Source organism: Bradysia coprophila, unplaced genomic scaffold, assembly GCF_014529535.1.
Source record: "Bradysia coprophila strain Holo2 unplaced genomic scaffold, BU_Bcop_v1 contig_350, whole genome shotgun sequence".
NCBI classification, from domain to species: Eukaryota; Metazoa; Arthropoda; class Insecta; order Diptera; family Sciaridae; genus Bradysia; species Bradysia coprophila.
In genome coordinates this window covers 11588979-11614249 of record NW_023503608.1, presented here as the reverse complement: position 1 = coordinate 11614249, position 25271 = coordinate 11588979, and the positions used below count along the sequence as shown (strand labels likewise).

The 25271-nt window shown below is 34.3% G+C and overlaps 1 protein-coding gene across 2 annotated transcripts; it reads left to right on the top strand.

Annotated features, from left to right (window-relative positions):
• The first annotated feature begins 3799 nt into the window (after positions 1-3799).
• On the top strand, positions 3800-24183 carry LOC119081000. 2 transcript variants are annotated; one of them, XM_037189670.1, is made up of 21 exons: positions 3800-3997; positions 5818-6058; positions 10785-12090; positions 12294-12554; positions 15136-15669; positions 16258-16359; positions 16522-16596; positions 16741-16815; positions 16924-17022; positions 17181-17273; positions 17399-17532; positions 17595-17689; positions 17750-17987; positions 18046-18380; positions 18453-18605; positions 18668-18807; positions 18877-19201; positions 19263-19614; positions 19678-19756; positions 19975-19989; positions 21416-24183. In XM_037189670.1, the coding sequence occupies exons 3-21, from the start codon at positions 10792-10794 to the stop codon at positions 21416-21418; spliced, it is 4407 nt and encodes a 1468-aa protein (XP_037045565.1). In that variant the 5' UTR covers positions 3800-3997; positions 5818-6058; positions 10785-10791; the 3' UTR covers positions 21419-24183. The 2 variants fall into 2 exon arrangements, with proteins under 2 accessions (XP_037045565.1, XP_037045566.1); XM_037189671.1 differs by lacking the exons at positions 15136-15669; positions 16258-16359; positions 16522-16596; ... (1 more) ...; positions 16924-17022; positions 19975-19989 and having other exon boundaries at positions 3802-3997; positions 21416-21642.
• The last annotated feature ends 1088 nt before the right edge of the window (positions 24184-25271 follow it).

The window sequence follows — 25271 nt, the reverse complement described above, 5'->3', positions numbered from 1 at the left end:
AGATGGGGAAAAATGGCACAAAGGGGAAGTGATATATTTTCCAAACGATATTAAGAACATTAGAAGAGGAACAAAGCACTTGGTCCGTACCTTTTTTGCAACTCCTTTTTTCTGCATGGAACTCTTTGCATCTTTTTTTGGGTAATGGCCCCCTCTGAGGAATATACATTTTCCCTTTGTATAGAGGTATTTTGGTAGAAATGTGACAACATTGCACACAAGAAAACGAACAATTTTCAAAATCTGAATTTATGTAAATTATGATCGATCCAATAAACTTTGATCAGGTACCTTCTATGCTAAACAACGAAGATATTTTTTTACATGCTACATGCGTCGAAAGTCGTACGTTTCATGTTCCAGTGCCGCACTAGCCGTATGGGCGTTCGGGCGATTCCCGAAGGGCCTTTTGATTTTTGTATGGATATGAATGGCCTTTTCAAAAATTTCTTCACACAACACCCGAAGGGCTTTTTACCATTACATAACTCAGGATAAAAATGAAAAGTTTCGTTTTCGTGTGTTTATTGACCTACGCCTCGGATCAACAAAATTCACACGAAAACTCTAATTTTCATTCCTAATCATGTAAAATACAATTTTTAAATTGGTTTTTTCACCTTGGTTATCACAGCTCGGCTTGCTTATGGATTTATCGGGCAGTGGAAAAATTTCTTACTTCTACCCATTCTAGCAATTTTTACGTACTTAACCGTAACACTTAAATCGCCAATTATTTGGCTATAGATGTACTTAGAGCATGTATAAAAAGAAGAAAGAAAACTTGACGAACAAAAAGTCGTGTGACGGTCTAATCTTGTTAAGTGATGATCGAAAGAAAGAAAAACCGGCTATAACCGATAATTTTCCAGTTTTGGAAAATTAAGCTTAATTTACCTATGGCCACCGTACTTAAAATAATATTATAAACATTGGTGGTATGGGCTATCTTGTTAACAAAAAACAAAACAAAATATTTATGTACGAATAGCATATCCGTGATAATGAAAAACAGAAAAGAAAATCAATAATTTTTATTAAAAAAAAAGTATGAAACGTAACATAAAAAAGAGAAATTAAATGAAATATACCACTAGATTTACTGAACAATTTATTAAAATTATTTAAATAAAAATGAAATTAAAGCCGCAGCGCATTCTATTGAAGCGTTTATTAATGAAATTTTTAATGTGTTAGTGTCACTTCGTGTAATTTAAATTTGAAAAGAATTAAAATGAAAGACTTGCAACTTGATAACTAAATTAAAAAAAAAAATCTTCTTTGCATACATAACAAAGAGATTGCGACAAACTATAAGTCGACTCACAACTTGGAAATTATACCACTCATTCGTCGACATATAATGGAGAAATTAATCTAATAATTTCCAAGTTTCACGTTTATTTACTATCCAAATCATGTACTAACGCAATCTTTCTAATGTCGTCTTACCATTTGTTTTAAAGAGTCTACTATCTACTACTCAACTGACCATTCAATCATAATGAAACGTTGATATGCGTTTAGGGGTTTTCTTCAATATAAAAGAAAAATTGAAAGAGAAATTCAGAAAGAGAGAAACACACAATAAATTATGGCTAAATTATCATTTTTAATGTTGTTTTTTTTAATTTAAAGTCGTATTATTATGTTACATATATAAATATCTATATCACTTATGAAAAATTAACAAAAAAATCATTGCATATGAAATAATAATTATGGAAAAACAACTGCTTACCAAATTTCATAAAAATATTGTAAACAATTTGTAAAAAAAAGTATTATACAAAACTAACAATGTTGTTTCATTTCCATTCTATACTGCGGGATAAAATTCCATAAGAGAGTTTCAAACTTTCAAAAACATTTGAGTTGGTTTTCCGTCCAATAAAAGTTTCAAGTGGAGAAGGTAAGTGTGCCTATGTTTGGTTCAATTGAAACTACGCAAATCGTAAAGTTCTATCTTGAGTAATGACCTCAGAACAGGGCCTATTTGTGATAATTTAATTCCGTCCAATTCCTAAAAATTCTTAAAATTCGTTTGACGGATTTCTAGGAATTTTGAAAAATTTTACTGATCTAAATACCGGAAATGCCTCAGAAGTGGATTGCTGGATTTCGGTGAAATGTAGTCTGTTGACTTTTGTGATATTATTGAACTTTTTCAGTAGCGATCAACAGTAATGCTGTTTTGTTTTCAATTTACTTTAATTTTGACTAATCTTACAGTTAGAACTAGTGAAATTTCAGCACTCGCGGAAGCTCTTGTATACGTACACGTCTCTCATATACAGCAGTAATGTACAATTACATATTTACCGAGATAAACCAAAATGCCCTAGAAGGGTAAGTGGGAAATTATTGTTCTAGGCAGACAAACGGTCTTACCACTACTACGTGAATGCGGAATCGAGTCGATATATACTAAAGATGTGACATTTTTCATTATTGAATTGCAGACGAGTTGCCGTGTTCGAACTATTGATGTCGATGTCGTCCCTCAATCTTCGAATGTCCACGTAATCGCCAATAATAGCAGCCAATTTTATATCGTCGGCAAATAGCAAGGGGCAAGCGAAATTCTCTTCTTCAACCACGTCGTTAATAAATACGATGAACATCACAAGTGAACTTCCAGGTGACACTTCTGATGCTGATTCAAACGTCCTGGATGGTATCACTGCAAATTTTTACGTAATTTGTCCTTCCGACGAGGAATTGACCAACCACTTTACCGTTTTCTTCCCGATTCCGAATCTTGCGAGTTTGACAATCATTAGTCGAATCACTACTTTGTCGAATGCTGTCTTGTAGTCGCCATAAAAACATCAAGTTGACATGATCGTTGAAATTACAGCAGTAATTACAGTAAAAATGTTACATATGCTATCGACAGCGACAACCAACTCAAACGACAAGCTCTGCCTAGTGTGAGCTTTATAGCAAGATGTCTGTTCAAATTAGTGAAGTAAAAGATTTCACATTAATCTTTTGAAATTTATTAGAACAAACGAAGTAGTAGACTTGATACTCGAATTCTGGTGACCTGTTGTCCCTGAAAAGCTTAACGTTAACGTATCTATCAATTGATCGTGAAACCGCTGCTCTCACAGGTTCAAAACTATTTGAAATGTCGAAATGCAGTAACATAAATCTTGCTGATGGACCACCAGCAGACAAAAAACACAGTTTTTGTTTGCGACAGGGATAGAGATTGGACATAAGTTGTTAACGGTGGTTTAGCACTTTAGTTTTAGGGTTTAGGGTTTTAGGAAAATAGGGGCATTTCGGTTACACTGGAATCTGAAATACCTTAAATTTTGAGAAACGATCAAAGATGTGGGTGATGACGCAACATTATGTATAATTCTCGTTTCTACCTTTCGGTTGATTTTCTTGTCGTGTGTTCGTGTATAATACGTATAAAAATTGCATCAATAAATGTATAATTACATCTCAACCTCATTCAACATTTTTAATGTCCAAAACTGCAATTTTTGCGTTCAAAGCCCTACAAGAGAACCATTTTTTTTTCTTTTGTAAAAAAAGATACATTGCATTTTTGAGCCAAATGTAGTTTCATCATCACATCATCTCACTTCGTGCATACACAAGTTTAATATAAAATAAATAAGAAAAAGATTTAAGAAAAAACACACAAATTTCAAAACCATTTAGCAGACGTCTAAGAAAGAGAAAATCAGAAATGAATCTAAGAGAATTTCTCCTCTGTGTGTATTATATAGACGGATGATACATAACAAAAATATACATGCAACGCTGAAACGGAACGGACCGGCTCAGTACTATACAGCCACTATAATCCACAACGAGCAACGTCAGTACATCGTGTGCAATTGAACGTGTTCTTAGTTGTTGTTTTTTTATAATATATTTTTCGCAATTTAAAAAAGATTCGTCGCGTGTGTAATTAAAATAAATTCTTTTTCTGGTGCGCTTCTTGCTTTTTGGGCAATAAAAATATAGAGACGCGGTAAATAATAATACTAATTGTGCTACGAACGATATAGCGTTCCAATTAGAATCACACATCCCATCCAATTCGAATTCCAAGAATATCCACAGAATCATAACATAACACACCTTATTGATCTTCGAAATTCGTCTCATAAAGAACCTTTGTATATATGCATGGGTATACGGGGTACATAGGTCGAAAATGAAATTTGATATTCTTATTCGGTTTTTATAATGTTGTGTGCATGAAACGAAATACACAGAAATTCCTTTGTTGAAGTTTGATCCAATTCGCGATTATTTTTAGTTAAAATAAAATACAAAAAAAAATATCAATTCGACGAAAGCATCTCTTAGCCGGCATACCATAGTGATTCTATGTCACTGCTCTTAAGCTCGTGGTTTCTTTAAGGTATTTTTGATGTTTATTTTTGTACAAAAGGAGGGGAAAGGAGTATACGCGAGTGTACGGTATTTATAATTTGTTACTGAAATGAATGTTCTCGCGATTTTGAGTTGACCAAATCGTCTGTTATATATCAATGTAAATTGGTAGTAGAGATGTGTATGTATAACAGTTCCATTTAACCGTTCTGTGTATGAATAATTCAAGAAAACCATGAAAGAAAAAAAATTATACACATTTTATGAACATTGTGTACATTATCCATTACGAAAACAGATATCTCTCAAGTCCAAAAATAAATGCGAAAATTTACTTTTACCTCAGACCGAACATTCTGTTCTCAATTCGACTGAGTCAATTATATCTCAGAAGATCAGAACTGTAATAAATGTGGAGAGGTGAAAAAAAAATTCGAAATGGAAAAGCCGTCAGTTTTTTTTTGTAAAACGAAAATTGACTTATTTTTGGAAGTATGTTTATGACAAAGATTTTGTTTTTTTGTTGAACATATCATTCAACAGTTTGTAACGCAAATACCTGCTTGCACATAATAATAAATAGTTCAATCGACACCACAGGAGAAAGAAATGAATGGGAAGACTGACAAAAAACTCAAAGTTTTTGAGATCAGACTTACACTGTATTCTTTAACCTTTCACAGACGGCAAACAAATCACCAAGTATTATTATCGGCTCTATTACTCCTTTAGTGATAAAACAAGTTTCAAGATATTCATGCAAAATCTTGTACTTCATTCCTTTCAGCGTTCATTTTGCTTCTTTAAGAGCACCATAGGCAGAGCTTGTTGTTTTATCTTATCTCTATCGATAACAGGGGAATCTCAATGCATCGCAATGATAGAATGCTCTTTTAATTACTGAATTACGTCCTAGCTTTAGGACCAACGCTATGTTAATCGATCCATCAAGCGGTAAAAGTACAAATCGCAGAAAAATGTATACGTTAGAATATTCCAGTTAATCATTCTTGGGTTGTGAATTTGAATGAGTCAAGCATAAGTATGTAGCACATAGGAGTTTTTTTCCACACATACATAATCAGGTCCCTGTTTCTGTTACCTCTATATGCATACGAAGAAAGTAAAATCTCAATTTTCTACACCCGAACGAAAAACCACCAGACAGAGCCGAAACTCTCACAATTGTAACAGTTTTCCGTCAGCACAGCAATTTTCTCCGCTACGTGCGAGAGTAATATAATTCTCAGTCCTCTGAAAACATTTTCTGAAATATGCGTGAAAATATCAAAAATCCCCAAGAACAGCGCACAATTTCGACGTAAATGTCACCGATAAAAATAGGAAAACAAAAATAACAACAACAAGAATTTGAACAAATTTACGGAAATAAAATCATTTTTTTTCGGGTCAATTGTTCGAATTAATAAATTTTCATTTCGAAATTCACAGTTAATTCGTCGACAGGTGTAATAGAATTTGCAGTGATTTCGGTTTCAGATAACACCTTTCGATTGGGTACTTCTAATTGACTGTGTGTGTGCTTACAGACAGATAGAAATATTGTTGGATATTTTCATCGAAAGTTGTAAAATAAAACAAGTGTTACTGAAATTGGACAACGACAAATGTGCTGAGAGAAGACATTTGTAAATTAATAAAATTCATCATCTTTTTAGACGTCGTCAAACCAGTAAGTAAAGTGACTTGTAATTAATGTTTATCAGCTTTGCCCATCCCCGAACACCTTAAAATGGTTAAAACATTTCGCAAGTTGAAAATTTAAAGAAATTTTTTTCGCTTGCATTTACAATATTACATGACTCTGATTCAGATTTATTGTGAAGTTATAATTAAAAAAATGAGCAAACATGACGTGTACTTTATAGACCATTTCGCAACGCATCGGAAAATTTAGTTCAATTCCATTTGAGGTTTCTACCAACGCGAATTTTCGCTTTTCATGTTTCACTTAAATGATTGCACTTCTATTGACCGTTTTCCATAAAAAAAATGGAAAACAAAATAATTTTCTCTTCGACAGTACAGAATACTTATACATCGAAGAAAGCAATTTATTTTATTTGAAAGAATTTTCGAAATTATTGCGATTTCGTTCGACGATGATGTTTACATAAATTATATCGGCAAGACGATTCGACGAAGAAAACAGTTTCTAGTGTTATTCGTATGCAAATCTAAGACTCATTCCAACGTTGCGAAGAACTGTTAACTCTCGGCGTCATTTCTGATAATACAACAATGAGTTGTAGCTGGGTTAATTCGGTATGTAAATAGAAAAATGTAGCGTGGAAGCCTCGACAACTATGAAATTTACACCATCTATGTTCTGCAAATTGATTCGGAATGTATAACATGAACAGTGTGTAATAACATAATTGCAGCTATCATATAAAATTAGAATTAATGTAACATGAAAAACCATGGAATACCTTAGTTACAAAGCAATGGAGACTCATTGTGAAAAATTACTTTGAACGTTTTCAGTTTTGTCATTGCTTTTAATTAGATTTTCGATTTTTTTTTATTCACTCTGGATTACAGTAGGGACATCAAAATATAGATGAACTCAAGGCGCAAGTATACCTCAATCTCATTTTGTTCTAAAACAAATTGGGAACATTATCGATATAGGGTTTCTGTGTTAAGATTCTCTAATTAAGAATCACATCTATGAATATCCATGTTATGAACGTGAATATTACAATTCTGAACTGTTTTGGAATAGTACATCCCATGCGTTGCTATCCATCGTTTCTTCTTCTTCTTCTCTTTTTTTAAATAAAAGAATGCATGCGGTTGAATCGCATACCAACATATACCTAATGTCTGTAAGTTTAATAAAAATTTATTTTTACGATTGTACCAACATTGGTCTATTAGAAATACAGATAAGTTCATTAATAAGTTAATTTCGGAACTAAATAACAATCTAAAATATGAAGAGAAAAAACATTCAATGATCCCCTAGTCATTCAAGCGATAGCGAATTTTTATAAAATACACAGCTGCTTGTTGAGCAAGTATATATACAACCACAAACATTGTGAAAGACAAAAAAAATGAAATTACTTTAAGTTATAATGATTTAACAACCGTACACAACAAATTAAACGAGAAAAAACGAGTCTTAGATTCATTGAACTTCAGTCGACCACATGCAACTTATACAAGAGTATTTAAAACAGCATCGACAAAAAAATATATATAATTCCATGCATCCCATATAACACCTCACTGTATATTACATACATAAATCGGAACATTGAAATCCGGTTCTCATTCAAATATTACGCAGAAAAATAGAAGAATATGGAAGTTAAATTGGAACCTTGTCGTTGATTTCGGTTTGGTTGTAATGAAGTAACTTTGTGTAAATGGTATGGAATGACATGCCTTTTAACCGTGATTTTTTCTTTGACTTTTTGTCAAATGCTCTGAACCTTTGATGATGTTGCTTTTCTATCAGACGTATTTGCAAGCTCAATTACACTTCTAATCGGTATACGCGAGCATTGTTGGTAGCGACCTATACAATTGTTTATCGGATCAGTCTCGGATTGTAATTATTTCGTACGTTTAAACAAGCGTTGGCATAAAAATTCTTTCACTTGCTTCGCAGACGAGTAAAAAAAATCGAATCGAATTAAAAATTTGATTGTACCATCTGTGCTGAAATCATCATTGGCTGCTTTGAGAAATCGGTTGAAATAAAATTACAGTTCGATATATCTATACATGTACCGAACTATCGAAGTGGCGCACTATCGGTTAATAAAGAATGATTTTGAGAGCTTAATAATACGAGGCACTAAAAGCAATTATTTCAATTCTTTTGGTCCATCAACCATGAATGATTCGAACTGAAATAATTTTTTTTTTGCTCAAAATTTCCTAATAAAATCGAAAGAGTTAACGACCCCGACAAGAATTTATTGTTTGCAGTTAATTTTGCTTGATGAACAAAATCGATAGTAACGTAATTGTTTGAACAATGTATGGTATAAAATATTTACTTGACCTGTTCTATTACAATTACAATTAATAATCGATCAGAATTTTCTGTTCAAGTCAAGACTGGAATCTGTGTGATCAAATTTTCTACATTTTCTATAAGCTACTATTCCAGAATAATTTGGTTAGCTTAGTTCGATCTTATATCTGATCTTAACAGAATCCGAAAAACATCAAAGTTTAGTGGTTATTCAAATAGTGCGCACGCTGTAAAATAACCTTTTCGCAACAAGTGACAAAAAGTAGGACTTTCTATTGCCTTTATTGAGAAAAACGTTGTATACAACTCGATGATAAATGTGTGTTTAGGCACACGATGCGTATTGTCACTCGAGGCCGCAGGCACACATCTAGTGCCTAAAAAAGCATTTATCACTCGGTTGTATAAATAACTATTTTTGTGTCCACTTTTCAACTTGTATGCTTTTGCATGATTTTTGAACCCTTCGAGCCCTACTGAAAGTCCGCACGAAATCTAGCAATCAAAAATTCAAATTATTGTCTGAAAAGGATAAGGTTGCTGTATAACGAAAAATTCGGATTCCAACTAAAAATTGACTTTATTAGTACGCCGGATGGGTGCTGTTATATGGATTGTGGAGATGCTTCAACTACAGTTCAAAGATCTTGTAGAAATCGAATCATATATTTCTTTGTTAGTTTCTTTTGTCAAAGAATGTATTTCATTACGAATAATTTTGTCCTTCTAAGCAAAATGGTTGACTGCGGTCAACTGACTTGTATTTCAGGTCGATACTTCACTTCATTGGTATCATCTTCAAGTTACGGTACTCTCAGACGTAGCCTTACTTAAGTTTCGTTAAATGTTTCGTTCATTAGTTCATTTGTAATACAAATTTTGTATGCTTTTTTTAATATCATGGATGACATTTCTTAACGTGGATGGCATTTCAGACGTCCTTGAAGATGACCTATGTAGATAATGAACACAAAAATACGTTGAAAAACAATGGTAAAATGGATGGAAATGATAGGCTATACTCAATTAGCTTGGCTCAGTTACCATCCCCTTTATCTGGTTCTATCTCTTTCAAGCACAAATTTGTGTGATTGATTTCCTTTTCCAGTGGCCTTAACTTACAGAGGGCTCAGGCTCGTATAACTAACCTGGTTACCCTATTTCGGTCGTTTGACTGGAGATGAGTCAATTCTATATCTTTGTTGTAGAATGTTGCAACAGATTTTTATTCCACGAACTTATATTCTACATTGAAAAGAAAAACGAATAAAAAGAAAATTTAGCTTAAAGCATAAAATTGACATGAATGAAATTCATCGGCAACCAAATAAACGAAGCCAAAGTAAACACTGCAAAGATTGTGCAATGGAAAAATATTTTCAAGTAAAAGAAAAATAGTAAAATTTCTCATGAAATTGTTTTATATAGGAAATGCAATCATTAAACACCATATGTGATGATGTGACCCAATTTTCAAAAGGTAGTGCCTACGCGAGATGTGATTTATATATATTTCTTCGTTTAATTTTACTTGAATTTAATTTTAAAGTTTTGCACCGAGTTGTCAGCAATGTTAATTATATTTAGACTAATAAGATGCATTATATTCGAGTATATATTATGCAGCACGAATCCATTTGTATACAAATTACACTTCTCGATGAACAGAAGAAATTGTTGAACTGAACATTTTACTTGGGAATAATTTTGGTGTGACACGTGAAATTTCAAAAATGTTAGTTTTTCCATACGAATTGGAAAGGTATCATCAGTAATTATTCAATATATTGACCAATTATGAAAAGTGAATGCACCTAGCTATAAGTTAAACAAATTCAAAATGCAAATGATTGAGCCGGTGTAATTTCCACTGAATTAATGATGCCATTGTAAATGGCTGCCGTTATAGAACGCGGTTCATGAACTCAACATTTTATTCACGTATACATCATATCTTCAGTCGGTAATTATGATGATGCAAAAACAATGTTTTGCTAGACTGTAATTTAATACGATAACGATACACATAGGTTGGTTGCGTTTTGACAATGACTTTCAAAGACAAGTCTAAGGAAATATTGATAGATTCGATTTGCTTTGCATTGTTACGTTTAGTGTAGTAAGAATTTCCACACCTTATAGGAAAGGAAAGTTTCAGCGTTAGGTAGTGTCGAATATTAAAACTTGTTCAGTGAATCTTAGATCTTCTCATCCTAATAAAAAAGTCCCCCCGTTCACTTGGTATTGGCATAAGTGCGAGTGAGACAAATATAATTCGAAGTCGTTAGAGCGAGTAGGATAGAAACGCTCCGAAAACCGAACATTTCAAGCGACTGGGATTCAAATTTCTAATCTTATCTCACCCAAACAGCATTAACTGAGCAATTACTTTTCCCAATTTCAGATTGAACATGTCAGCGAAAAGTGCTCAACAAATTGTAAGTAATGCTACAGAATCATTACACAGCACATCGTCACTTAACACAAAGCTAATATTAACCGATGCTGACAATCCATTAATTCCAACTGATTTGAGCGATTCAATAACACTAAATAACAGCGAAAATGATGACGAATTCATAAACACTCAAAATCTAACCTTGTTTACGGATCAAGAGCTCCAATCGTTTGATACTCTTTTGAACACAGACAAAGATTCACGGGATCCCGTTGTTAGTCCATCACCCGATAATGACATTACTGATTCGGTCGACCATCATGATGCACGGAATGGCGACACTCATGATAAAAGTATTGAGTACATCGACGGTGCATTAGATGTCGATCAATCGAATGGCATCACCCATGACGATTGTTTGGATCAGAATGGTACCGCTGATTCGTCGAATCATGTCGGCAAGAAATCGTCAAAGCCTACATCATTGCGACTTGTTATCACCGACACTGATGATGGAACCGATCCACCCATAGTGAATAAAACGAAAAAGTTTTATGAAACGGATGACGCATTTATTTCGGCAATATTTTCACAAACCATTACATCAACCACAGCGACTCCAACGGATGATGATCTTTCCTACTCGTTTGACCCTCCATTTACAGAATCGGTAGCTATTAATGGCGCGAATGAGGTGGAGAAAACGGGTGTTGGGGGCGATCAGTGGATGACTGTTGATGACACTGTAAATGCGGACCATTCGATGAATGAATCTCACACCGAAAATTTGGACAATTACAACGAGGGTTTGGTATCATTGACACACACTGTTTGTTTAGATGGTGATGATTTCGATCGATATGACGAAGAAGACGATGTTGACTCCTCCAAAGCTCACCATTACGAAAATGTAGAACAAACCAACGCTGATAAACGTTCGAATGACGATGATGAGGACGATGGAATTTACGAAAATGTTTTGATGCTCAGAGGAGCATACAAACAAAGACCTAGCATCGTTGTTGACTGTTACACTGATGATGCCGGCTCGGCAGAACATTTTAATGTTGAACCAGCTGTAACAGACGATGCATATAATGTTGTTGTTGCGTCGTATTTTGATCAAACCATTGAAGATGAGGACGACATTGATATCTATAATGACTACGGAAAAAATGAATGCGAGAATGGTAGTGTTAAGTTGGGTGATGCCGGTGATGGAGAGACATCAAGTTCAGAAGAAGACGATAACAGCGATAGTGTAGATGAAGATGATGATATTAAGGAAAGTTGTAGTAATGTTGAAGTACACGTAAGTCCATCACAAAGCTTTAATAATTTCTTTCGTATTTTTTTTACCGTAGCCCAACACTTTGTTCAGCTTAAGTTATTTTCTGTTTAATCATTCATTCATTAACGTTGAAATCATTGTTTGTAAATTGAAAAATTAAAGTTAGCCTTGCCACTTTGCTTCATTTTATTGATTGGTTGTTCTCCTTTCATTTACACAAACAGAAAGCCATCGAGCGTTTTGAATCGGAAACGTCGACAATGGTAACAACAAAGAAAACAATCAAACAATCTTCGGTGACATCGTCATCAACAACAGCTACCACAGCATCGGCAACGGTCACCGCTGGTGTCGAAGAAGTCGAGGCGATCACAGCGAAAAAATCAGAAAAAGCAACGAAAAAGAAATCAGAAGCTACCGGTGAAAAGAAGAAAAAGTCTAAAAAGTCCAAGAAGTCGGATCCGGAGAAAGAAAATATATCTGTGGTGAGTTGTTGATATAAATTTTGCTTTGAAATAGGTCTTCGACACAATTATTGTAAAATTAGAGGCGCTAGTGTACAATATCATAGCACTGTAGCAGAGCTGTGACAATATGCATTTACGTTTGCCTTAGAAATTGCATGGATTTTTTTCCTTTAATTTTTTTTATGACTACTTGTGTCTTCCTCTTTCCGCTGCCAAATTTAAATTTTAATGCTATTGTAATTGACGGTTTATTTTAATTGCCGTCTATTAGCACCACATTCTTACGAACATTTCTCTTCGAAGCGATATGTTGACAAATAACGTTTTCATGCTTCGGGGCCGAAAATGAGGGCAATTTTTCAAATTTTCTCGGGTCGTCTGCCCTTTGCATGAAAATTCACATGTGTGCACAAATGACTATTACATGCTTCTGCCGCGCCGTGAAAAATTAAAACAAAAGAATTCTTTTCTTTAAAATTATCGCTCTTATGAAATATAGGGCAAATCTGCTGGTCGGTCGTAAACAGTTCTTTACATCAAATCTCATGAACTTTCGACTTAAGAGTCGCCAAATCTGCAGGTGATTATTTCAACTTTGGGAACAAGCGGTCTCCGATTTTAATTAAATAGCCTCAATACGAACAACACACACTCTACGGATAAAAGCGGCAGATGCGGCAGAGTCAAAATGACCCAAAATTATATCGGCTAAATTTGAAGTTTTTGGACAAAATGATGTATGCACGACTTGTTCATTATCAAAAATAAGGGGCACTTCCATACATCACTTTTCGATTGGACCACGGGAACCACCCAGAACCACCTGGAACTACTTGCAAAAATCAAACAAAATTTCGACTCTGCCGCTATTATCCGTAGAGTGTGTGTTGTTTGTATTGAGGCTATTTAATTTTAATGAGTAATATCTCGTTGGATTCGTCTTTCAATTCTAGGAAACACTAAAAAAAATTGGTTTTCTGTGAAAAGCGTTCAAAAGTGAAGACATGTCATAGGGTACCGAAAACAGTTTTTCGACAATAACTCAAGAAAAAATTATGTTAAATTGTTGTAATGTTGTACGATACGAATGTCGGCCTTGGAAAGACCTACAGGTAGAGTATACGCACCGCTTGGTGCGAGTAGATCCACGAGAGTTATGACTAAAAATATAGTGAATGTTTGGAGAGTCCGCCTTCTCTGCAGCTTTGATGTTCCACGGAACTGAGTTAGGGGTGTTGTAGCTGGCCTCACCCACTATCGTTCCATATATAAATGAACCCAGTACTTTTGTGCTGCAAGCCCACAGAAGTGTTGGAAAAAAAGTTGGTGCCAAAATGCAGATTTTTTCCTTCTTTCCGGGGGCTCTACAGCTGGAACAGCATCTGGAGCGGTGCGTATACTCTACCTGTAGGTCTTTCCAAGGCCGACATTCGTACAACATTACAACAATTTAAAATATTTTTTTCTTGAGTTATTGTCGAAAAACTGTTTCCGGTACCCTCTGATATGTCTTCTGAACGCTTTTGAACGCTTTTCACAGGAAACCATTTTTTTTTAGAAAAAGTGAAAGCTACGTGTTTAGAATTGAAAGACGAATCCAACGAGCTATCACTCATTAAAATCGGAGACCGCTTGTTCCCCAATCACCTGAAGATTTGGCGATATCACTCTTCAAAAGTCCATTACAAAACTTACCCTCTCTAGCAAACAAACTAGGAAAATTAGGATTGTAAAACTGCACAGAGAATGCTGTCATCGAAAATTTTACACTTTTAAAAATAAGTTACACGAAGTATGAGCAGCGATGTCCTTTTTTGCGTTGAAAATATTACGTCTCCGTCACCATTTCGGTGTTCAAAAGTGAATAATTTGTTACTGTGGATTTACATAGCAACGTAAAAGTGACAGATGCAAAAATTTTCTCATACGGCAACTCGAAATTTCATTCATAATTTTAATTTTATGAATGAAATTTCGGGTTGCAGTATTTAAAAAACATTGCATCTGTCACTTTTACGTTTCTATGTAAATCCACGGTGATGTCTTTTTTTGTTCGTTGCTCCGTCATTTTTATGTGATGTCGATATTGCTTTAAAAAAAGGGCGGCACGGCAACTTCATTTCAAAAAAAGGGTGTGTCAAATTTGTCAAAATAAAATGTGTAGTTTGACTGCGTCAAAACGAAGTTTGGTTGCTAGAGAGTGTATTGGTTAAAGTGAAAAGTCACATTTTAACCTCGGCCTTGTCTCGGATTAACAAAATTCACACGAAAACTGAATTTTCCTACATTTTGTCACTTGTTGTGTAAATGACAAATTGATCAGTTGCACTGACAATTTTTCTTTGTTCAGATTGCAGAGGCCTTAATCCGATGCGGTCTAGAATTTTTATCTTTCCATAGAAGATTGTTGTTAATCCCAATCATACTAGGTTTTGGTTCCTGCCAAATTATTATTTTTTATTGAATTACCAAAATTGATTAAAAATATTTTGCCATCAAGATAAGACACACTTAGTCATCCCAAAATATATTTTTTTTGCATGATTTGTTGACTGTTTTTATTTTTGATTTTGCATTATGAACGCTATACCATACATAGAGTGCCTTATCACCAACGTATCGATATGATACATTGCAAAGTTGGAATTCTAACAATGCTTGTTGCGATAAGAACGACTGCAATCACAACGCTACCAGTGTTACTAATCAAACGAAAAAGTCGCCCCGCAATCGATGGACTACAAACAATACCTCTTCATCTGATATACCACCGGCAACGAATAATATCGGTCAATTCCTATCGAACCAGAAAACTAATTCGATTGTGCTCAACAATCCGTTTATTGTGAACGCCGTTTTGAATGGTGACCGAATTTGTGGACGACGATGTCAAATGTCGCTCCGAAACAGTGATAAATTGACCGACCAATGCTGCGACATGTCGAACAAACAAGTAGTTAAACAAGAAGACGACTCTACCTGTGATGGTAATCGGAGTGAAAAAGGTGACGAGAAAATAGTGCGTCGATCTTCTGTTGATAAATTTGTCGAAGAAACATTGTCGAAGAAGATTATCCCGTCGAATGTGGTATTGCATGAAGATGATCTATCGAGCGTTGATGTGAAAAATCTGGTAAGTGTTTTGCTTGAGCTATATATTTTTGAGCTTCACTTTTATGAATGGCATCGGTATGATTTTCGTAGTATCGTGAATAGCATTGGAGCCCTCCTAAATCCGAAGTATATATTGAAGTCGATAATTACTCATTTTTATTGTGATTGCGCGTCATTTGATTTTCTAATTCTTAATTTATTGCGTCCTTGAACAGTTCCACTAAGCTAGTGCTAGACGTACGTACTCCTAAAGAACAGTAATAATTCATGTGGTATTGCTGTTGCTCAGAAACAAAATCTTTTACTTCATTTGTTTTAACATGAGTCTTGCTGCAGGCTTATCGTTTATTCTTCTCAGTGCATCTTACATACCGTCTACAAAAGGTTAAATCATGTTCGAATTTGAGTCATTGACTTATTGTCGTCAATAAACTTTAAGTACCATAGCTAACACGACTTTGAATATTCTTCTTTTTAACGACTTTGCATATAAATTCGGTTTAGTCGATTGCCGGTGCCATCTTCTTCGTAGTGATAAAAATATTCTTTCTTGTGTGTGCATGTGTGTTTAAACGTGTTTTTTTCGCACATTTTTTGTTTTTATTAGAAAAAAATTTATCTTATGGAACAACCTCCACACCAACACGTACACCGCGAACGATGCAAAGAAAATCGTGTAATCGTTAAGGATGTCTCTGTCAAACATTTGGTAAGTTTGTTTAATTAAAAAAAATGTGTTTCGGGGAGTGTTGCTTTTAATTGAATCATCTAATCGCAATCATTTTAATAAGCTTCTTATCGGATGTCACTAAATGGTGACGTGTGGGCTTGACTGAAAATAGATTTACTTAAAAAAAAAACATTTTTTTAGTGTCGAAGTTTCGGTGATCTAACAACATTGAATGATGACGAACAATTTTGTAGTAATTTATTTTCTCCCATACACGTAAGTTTGCGGTTCACTAATTTTGTATTCCGCTTGAATCACTAATTTAAGTTTAATCATTATGTCCTGTTATGTATACCTAACCATGCCCTGTTTGTGTTATTCATGTGACTTGCTCGTAAATAATGATGTGCATGAAATCAGCGCGCTAAATCAGTAGGTGATTTGAGAAAGCTTGAACAATTGCCTATTCAAACAGGTGTATCGGTCAGAGCTTTGGTGAGTGATGTTCTATTTTTACAGGCCTTTTATAGAAAAATTAATGTGTATTAACGACGAGTGTTGCTAACGTTTTATTTTTGTTTTGCTTGCATGGTGAATGTGTAGAGAGATAGTTACTGCAGTCTAGTCGCATTGGGCGATGGGTGTCTGCAACGGCACACCAAAGCTAAACAAGTAAAATTTGGCGTTATTCAGTATGATATGGTACGTTTTTGAAATCATCAAAATTTGAGATATTTTGTTCAATCAGTCGGTTAGCCGCTAGCCGTTACATTCATATAGGAACATGAAACCGATGGTTTCTTCTTCATTTTCAGTTTTTGATTTTTTTTTAAATTTTTTTTATTTATTTTTTATTTCAGAAATCAAGTTTCAGTAAATTTGACGCATTACAAAAGAAAAATATTCTCCACGTTCGATCCAGTGATGCTGGAAAAGCACAAGAAAAATTCAATGTAATTTTGATTTTCATTTTTGTTTTATTTTTGAGTCTGAAAGTCTCGCCAAATCTTGTACCTGTCTAAAAATGTTAATATCGCTCTGCTACACACATTCATTTAAACGAATCTTTTAATCACAGGGCGTTGCAGCTGAAGCGGAGAAAAATTGCCGAGCATGTGGAAAGGCTGTCTACAAAATGGAAGAAATGAAAGCTGAACGGAATATCTGGCATAAGAATTGCTTCAAGTGCAGCGAATGCAATAAACAATTGAAGTAAAAGATTTAGATGAGAATTAACGAAATTCGATTAATGAAATTTTCATCCATTTTCTTAGTGTGGACACATATGAAAGCCATGAGAGTATTTTGTATTGCAAGCCACATTTTAAAGCTCTATTTACACCGAAAGCTGTAGAGGATAGTGAACCAGGTAAGTTGTTTTTGTAAAAATTCCTCTCGGAATGATAACCACATTCGTTATCGATTGCAGCGCCTCCACGACGACCAGAATTAATAATTCGTGAAAATCAACCCATCGAATTGCCACCGGACGTAGTCAGGTCTAGTGATAAAACAGATCTTGGTCTGGAAGAATTGCATCAATTGAATGTTAAGTCGCGATATGAAATTTTCGAAAATGCTGGTCAAATGGAACAGGAGACTGTACAGCTAGATCGCTCGCCTAGTGGTGTTAAAAGAAGTGCCACAATTTTGTCCAAATTGGCTAGGTAATATCTAATTCCAGTTGCCTGGGAGCCTGAATTAATTTAATTTTTTAATTTCCAGATTTCAATCCAAAGGTATGGATGTTGGCCTGACTGATGAGTCTCTAAATGGGGTAACATTGGAAGATTCGTCTGAGGACGAACTAAATGGAGATGATGAAAATGGTGAAGATATAGAATTGATTCGCGCAAAGCGTGCCCAACGCGAACGACCGTTAAGCTTTGCGAACATGAGCGATATTAAAAGCAAATTTGAAACGGGTCATTCTATGAGTAAAGAGGAACGACGCGAAGAACGCAAACAGGAAATACAAAATATTCGTTCGAGACTTTTTATGGGCAAACAAGCAAAGATAAAGGAAATGTATCAACAGGCTGTGCTAGATTCTGAACAAGGTTCGATGTTTGCATGAAATTGCATTCAAAATGCAGATTAATTATAACAATTTTGATGTACTGTTGCTGTAGGTGTTCGTTCTGTGGATAAGAAACATGATGTGGACATTGGTGATAAAGCCAAGTCTATCAAAGATCGTTTTGAAAAGGGAGAAATATTCAATGAGGAGAATGAGGGAAATCATCATAAACATCAGGATGAGGATATGGCTGTATTTGAACAAGGCAAGTAGACAACAGTATAAAAGTCTTAAAGGCACACACAAAACAGGAAATATTTCATTTAGGAATTGGCAAAAAATCCCGTTCGATGTTCATGGAAATGGATGCCAACGCTGCTAAGTCACCGTCAGTTGTATCTGCTCCGCAAACACCTGATATAAAGAAGAACTCCAGCCCCATTTGGCCGCCACCAATTAAAACAAAGGTAAAATTCATTCGTGATCCGAAGAAAAGTTTACCTAATTGATCTTCACAATGTTTACTAAAATCGTAGCCCTTCGAGGATGTCGTAAAATGTGACGATAAGGTTGACGACATCAAAATCGAAACTGCTGACATTTCAAACAAATTCAAATTTTTCGAGACATACAAACCGAGTGCCGCGGAAAAGAAACAGTTTCGCATCACTCCACCCCGTGAAGGTGTTGTAAAACAGCCATCACCAGAGCGACAAGACGTTTATATTGATCCGGATGTGGTTCGATCAGGTGAATTAATTGAGGACTCAACCATTGCTGAGAATAGTCAGACGACTACAAAAATGTTATCGATGTTCCGACAAATGGAGGAAAAGAAACACGAAAACCAGAATTCTAACGGTTAGTAGCAGGTGTACTGTAAAATTTGAGTGGTATTAACTACAAGAACTCGTTGCTATAGGTCTTAAACCGTTGAAACGCTTCACACCACCACCTGATGACAATCGACGTATTCGCACCCGCAATAGCGAATCCGAAAATGATTGTACCGATTCCGAAGACGACGAGGACGATGATGATGGCGAAGAGGAAAGTGAAAGTGATCCACAGCCGCCATCGAATCAGGACTACGTTCGGTCATCGGACAAGAATGTGGATGAGTTTCTGCAACAAGCTCAGTCTGCTGCACGTGCCAAACAATTAAGAGCCAAATTTGAACGATGGGAATCGAAGGAAATCGCTCGAGAACAGAACAACAGTTCGGTCGCGTTGTACGACGGAAATGAACAGAGTCAAGTTGAAACAGCTAAAGAGTGAGTGACAGCGAAACGTAAAACGAAAGTTATGCAAGGAAATTAATGCTTATGATATTGCAGGATCAGAGCCAAATTCGAAAATATGCGAGACACTAGTCATGCTGAACCACGTGAAAGGATTAAAGTCAATCGATTTGTGGTGAGTGTTTGAAAGAAAGAGAGGGAAGATGTCTGTTTTTCTCTGTTTTTATTCAAAATAACGCGGAAAACAATTTCTTATCACAGTTAATTAGATTAATGTTGCTAAGGAATTAAATATTTTTTCGGTTATAATGTGCCCTATTTGGTTGGCTCATTTCTTTGAAATTTCATTATTCTATAGTCACCTCTTGTTCCCATTTCATGCAAACATTATAGAATGAGGCCGATGAAGTAAGTAAAAAATATTTTCTAATTCCCACGATTAAACAGATTGACTCCTTGATGTTATGATCGATGACAGAAGTATTGTTTCTGAAACAGAGCTAGGTTCATCATTCAAAGTGAAATGTCCTTTGATAAAGGCTAGGAATATGTGAAATTCAGATTTTGCATAATTAACTTATTGCCTAACCGCGATGCAATAGCTCGAATTAGTTTGATTTTTAAACTGTTCTAGCTTTCGGTTGAATATGTCGGTGTTAAAAAGACAACTCACTTCGTCAACGGACTTTTTGCCTAAATGTCTGAATGACAATGCAAACCGTGACAAACAAGCGATAAGGTGGAATTCCATTGCGTTTTAATGTCTGCGCCTTTTTTACATGAGATAAACGGAACGATGCACAAGACATAGACACAACGGGACAACGAGTGATTTCGCTCGTAGATACTATCTCAGCCGCAAACCAATGAACCTATTCAATCAGATGTTCTTATTGTGGACGAATCTAATTGACAGAATCCCTTGAAATTCCTTGTTCCCTTGAAATGATGCAAGTACAGAGGATTAAAGGTACATTATTTCAACGTTTCCGAAATAAAGAAACTCGATTAACGATTTTTTTAAACCTGAAATCGTGAGCGAAAGGAGAGAAAACGTTCGTTCGATACCTCTCACAGTTCAATGACAAGGCTTTGTTTCTATTTTCCTTCAAAATCCTGATTCCTGTTCGTTTCGCATTCATCTCGCTATTTGGACGATTTTCTAATTTATCGATCAAGTCTCGATCTCGATTGCAAGGACCGATTTTCCGTTTTTTTTATTTCTCGTAATTTTTCGATTTCTAGTCATTTCCCGATTTCTGGTCGTTTCCATCGGTACGTTTCCATATTTGAGTAGAGTTATGCCGTCACAAAAAGACATTTTTCAAATAAATTTTTTTCGGTTCATGCATATCTCTCCTCAATTTCCCGATTTCTGGTGACTTTCCCGCTTCTTTTATCTGAGTAGATTTCGCAGTATCGGGTTTTTCGAGAAAAAAAAAACAAAAAAAATCCTGCTATCCTGGAATTATTGCGACTAAGTAGGATCAATACGACTGTAGTCTTCGTGATTCCATCGGTTTTCATATTTTTAAATTGATGAAGACGATAATTTTTCACGACATCTATGGACTTAGTCATACAAGGTCTCTATTTACTATGTCAAATTTAAAAGATTGTCTCTTGGCTTCGCCTCGGGCCGGCCAATAAAAGTCAAGCAAAAACGCTTATGGTAGGAGAATATAATTCCAATGTGAAAGCTTTCCTGTCAGTGATATCAGTTGTATTTACATAGGGTTGCGTTACAATTATAAAGAGTTCCCTGCGCTCCCTGTCTTATTGATCGATTGTCTTATCGAAGTTTCTAATATATTTTTTAAATAATTTTTTGCAGTGAAGAACTGACGGCACATACTTTGACGTACTTTACCGGATAAACAAACATTTAATTAATCTAACCTCAAGATAAAATTATAAACCTACATCTATCTCCCCATTCTAAATTTATAGTAATAATATTTGGATCATTTACACCGATTTGTCAAAAGAAAATATTGAGAATCTATCAATACAAAATGTAATATCGATAATGAAAAGTAAAAGTAAAAAAAGCAACATTTTTTAAACAAAAAAAAAACTATTAATAAAAAATCGGATTTAATGATATTCTGGTTGAGAACCATTAAAACATTTTCTTTTTGTTAATTTATTTTGTGAGTGAGTATACATGTTGGTAAATTTTTTATATTTAAAAAAGAAAAAAACAATAAATTTTAATTCATAAATTGATTACGGTTCAACCGAAGAAAGCTTTAAGTTTTATTTTACATCTAAATTAAAATTGGCTTTCCCTTGGCCATTTAGATCTATTTTCACATCTGTTGTATTTATTTGTGTTACATGCGACAAAAGAAACTCGTTTTTGTCGTGTTAAAAGCATTTCTTTAGACGCACCCAGCATGTAAAATGCATCTCATAACTCAGGATAAAAATGAAAAGCCAGGTGTGCTTTTATTGATCTCAGCATCGCCTCGGATCAACAAAATTCACTTCGAAAACATCACTTTTCGACTTATCATCCGTAGTTATGTAAATAATCAATTTAATTGACATGGTTTTTAATCTGTTAATGTGAAGGTGCCAACAATATGATCTGATTAACGCGTGAGATACAGCTATTCATCTGTTAATGAAGACGGTATGACCTTGGACTTGAGTACTGGTCAGTTACAAAATATATGATTAAATCAAGTGATAGATTTATACCAAACACTACACACAAAATTGTTTATACAATAGATGCGTCAGATTTAAATGATTCTGGTGTGATAGGCTTGCCTTTTGTATAAGATTCAACTTAAAAAACGGCAATCGTATCGCAACGTTACCTAAATCTGATACTAATTTTGTTTTGGGGCATCGCTTAGTGTTTGATATGAAATCTTGTACTTCGTCTGTTTTACTGTATAAAAGAACATGAGCTAGATCTTATCATCGATATCGATAACAGATGACTGGCCTTTTATAAGTAGTTAATAAGACAATGCGTATTTTTCTGATTGTTTTGACAACAGAAGAAAAATGAAAAGTTTCTTGTTTATACCCAATTTTAGCCAGAATTTTTTTTCTCAAATTTATTCTCCAAGAGAAGATTTGATGTTAAATTAATAAAAAAAAAATCGACAGTTTTTCCTTTCTATTAGCAAAACTTATGAAAGTAAATTAAGACTAGTTAAAACACAACCCATTGGACAATATTTGCACGAACAACTGTCAAGTCAATAGTCTGACGATCACACCGATAATAAAAAGTCGTTCTGTGATTGTTCCAAATCCAATCAAAATATCAACATGCCTTCCTTTTGGAATTGTTTTGAATTAAAATTATACATTTTTACGACGAAGATTTTTTTTTAGAAAATTTAGGATACCATGCACAGATAGTGTAGTGAAACCGTTTTGCTGGTGGTTACCCGTTAATTGTTATCCTTTTGATTTTTGACTGCTCTCTCCATTGTTTATACAAAAAGTATGGAACTTTGTATCGAAAGTGAGATCCTTTTAGAATTACCCTAAAAATAAAAAATAAAATTGTCCAATCCCAATATAGGTGGAATATTTGATTTCCCATTAATACAAAATTCTTATGAATCTTATATCTAATCTTATGTAGCATCAACACCAGTCAGTAATTAATAATTTGACCTATAGCACATTACTTTGTAGTGTCGACTTTACACTTATTTTACCCGACGTTGTCGTAAGTAGTAAAATAATAAGAAAAATTGATATTTAAACGTCTACACATAATGTCCAGAGAAGAGATCCTGTAACATCTCTGTTATGTATTCTTCTTATTATGCATGTTCCATTTTGTCAAAGATATAAAATCCTAGAATAATAATTGTTACAGTGAGAAATGTGTTTAATTTTATCAGATCAGTCGATAAGCGATTGTCACTGGATTAATAAAAGTAAAAAATTAATTGGATTTTTATGTCTATAAGAAGTCTTATGTAATATTGTAATTCTTATTAATTATGATATGCTGTTTTAGATATAAATATATTTCTCTATAATCAAAAGCGTGGAGATGTCCTCTCTTCTAGACAAAATGAAATTTCTTTTTTGCTGTTGTCAGACAACAGTTGTGTTGTTTCTTATAGTGTACATGTGTAAAGGAAAAAAAAGGTAATTAGTTTGGTGCCGCTATATGTTTCTGATTTGTGGTATAGATAAGGACTTGTGTGTGCTCTAATACCTCCCAATGTTCTTCACCAATCTTCTCATGTTATACAAAAATGATAATTATTTTTACAATGGAAATTTTATGGTCACTCAATTTCATCTCTATGAATTTATGAATTGGTGACGCTGTTTACTCAATGAATCAAAATTTTGAATTTTGTTTTTAAGATCTATTACACTCACTTTTTGTAAGCAATTTTCGAGGATAAAATAAAAGTAAAATACAATCATAGATGTTACACACACACATTGTAGTCAATTTATTAAAAAAATAATATTTTTTCAAACATGAATTCAATCTGTAATTGAGATTTTTCGTTTTAAAATATTTCTTGACTATTTAAAAGTGCTGATCTAACATCAGACTACTTGAAACAAAAAACCATGAATTTAAATACAATATTTTACAAAAAACAAAAATCTTATGTATTCATATTAAGATTCATATTAAAATAAAAGTAAATTTTAGACCGTATGCCGGTTTGTGTTTTAATCTAATAATCAAGTAATGCCATCACATCAGATAGATTTCAAATAGCAGCGCGACAAAATAAATGAAAACTGAAACATTAGGGGAATTCCTTTCGTTTTATTTATGCTGAGTATATCGCGTATATTCTGAATATATCCAGTATAACAAGTATATCGAGTATAAGTATAAGTTTGACAACTACCACATTCAGAAAAATGAAATTTTCTACGCGATGGATTTCGATCAAACAAAATGTCAGTGTGTAGCTTGTGATCTCAGGAGTCTGGCAAGGTAATTAGTTTTTCTATCGGACTAATATTAGCTGAGCGATATATACTATAAAATCATGTGCCAATCGCATACAAAAACAAACATTTTCCAAAGTCTAATCGCTCAGCTGATATTGGTCTTATTGAAAAACTGATTACTTTGCCAGACTCCTGAGATCACAAGCTACACACTGGCATGTTGTCAACTTATACTCGATGTACTCGTTATACTGGATATACTCAGAATATACGCGATATACTCGATATACTCAGTATAAATAAAATGAAAGTAATTCCCCTATTTTAACATTGTAGAAACGGCAAGCGTATCGCAACAACATCATTAAATAAGTCATTATAGCAGATGACTAGCAGTTTCTGTAAGGTTGAGTATCAATTTTAAGTAAGTCTACATGGAGAACGTTTGCATCGACATATAACAGGGTAACCAAACAAACTTAGGCTTACGGTAACAGTATACAAGTATCATCTCTCTTCAAATAGTCTTTAATTTCATTTCTTGATTAAGAAAACCAGGTAAATACACACTATAATGGAACCGGTACACTACGCAAGATAATGTAACTGTTGCAGTACAAACAAAAAAGTGAACTTATTCTTACATGTCCACAAATTTTCTCAATTTAGAAATAAGGGAATTGACAAGCGATATTAAAACCACAAATTAGGTTAGAGTGATTAGAAACTTCTTCGAAAGAAGCAAAAACCCAGGTTAAAGGTCCTTTTTTCCCTATTTCCTG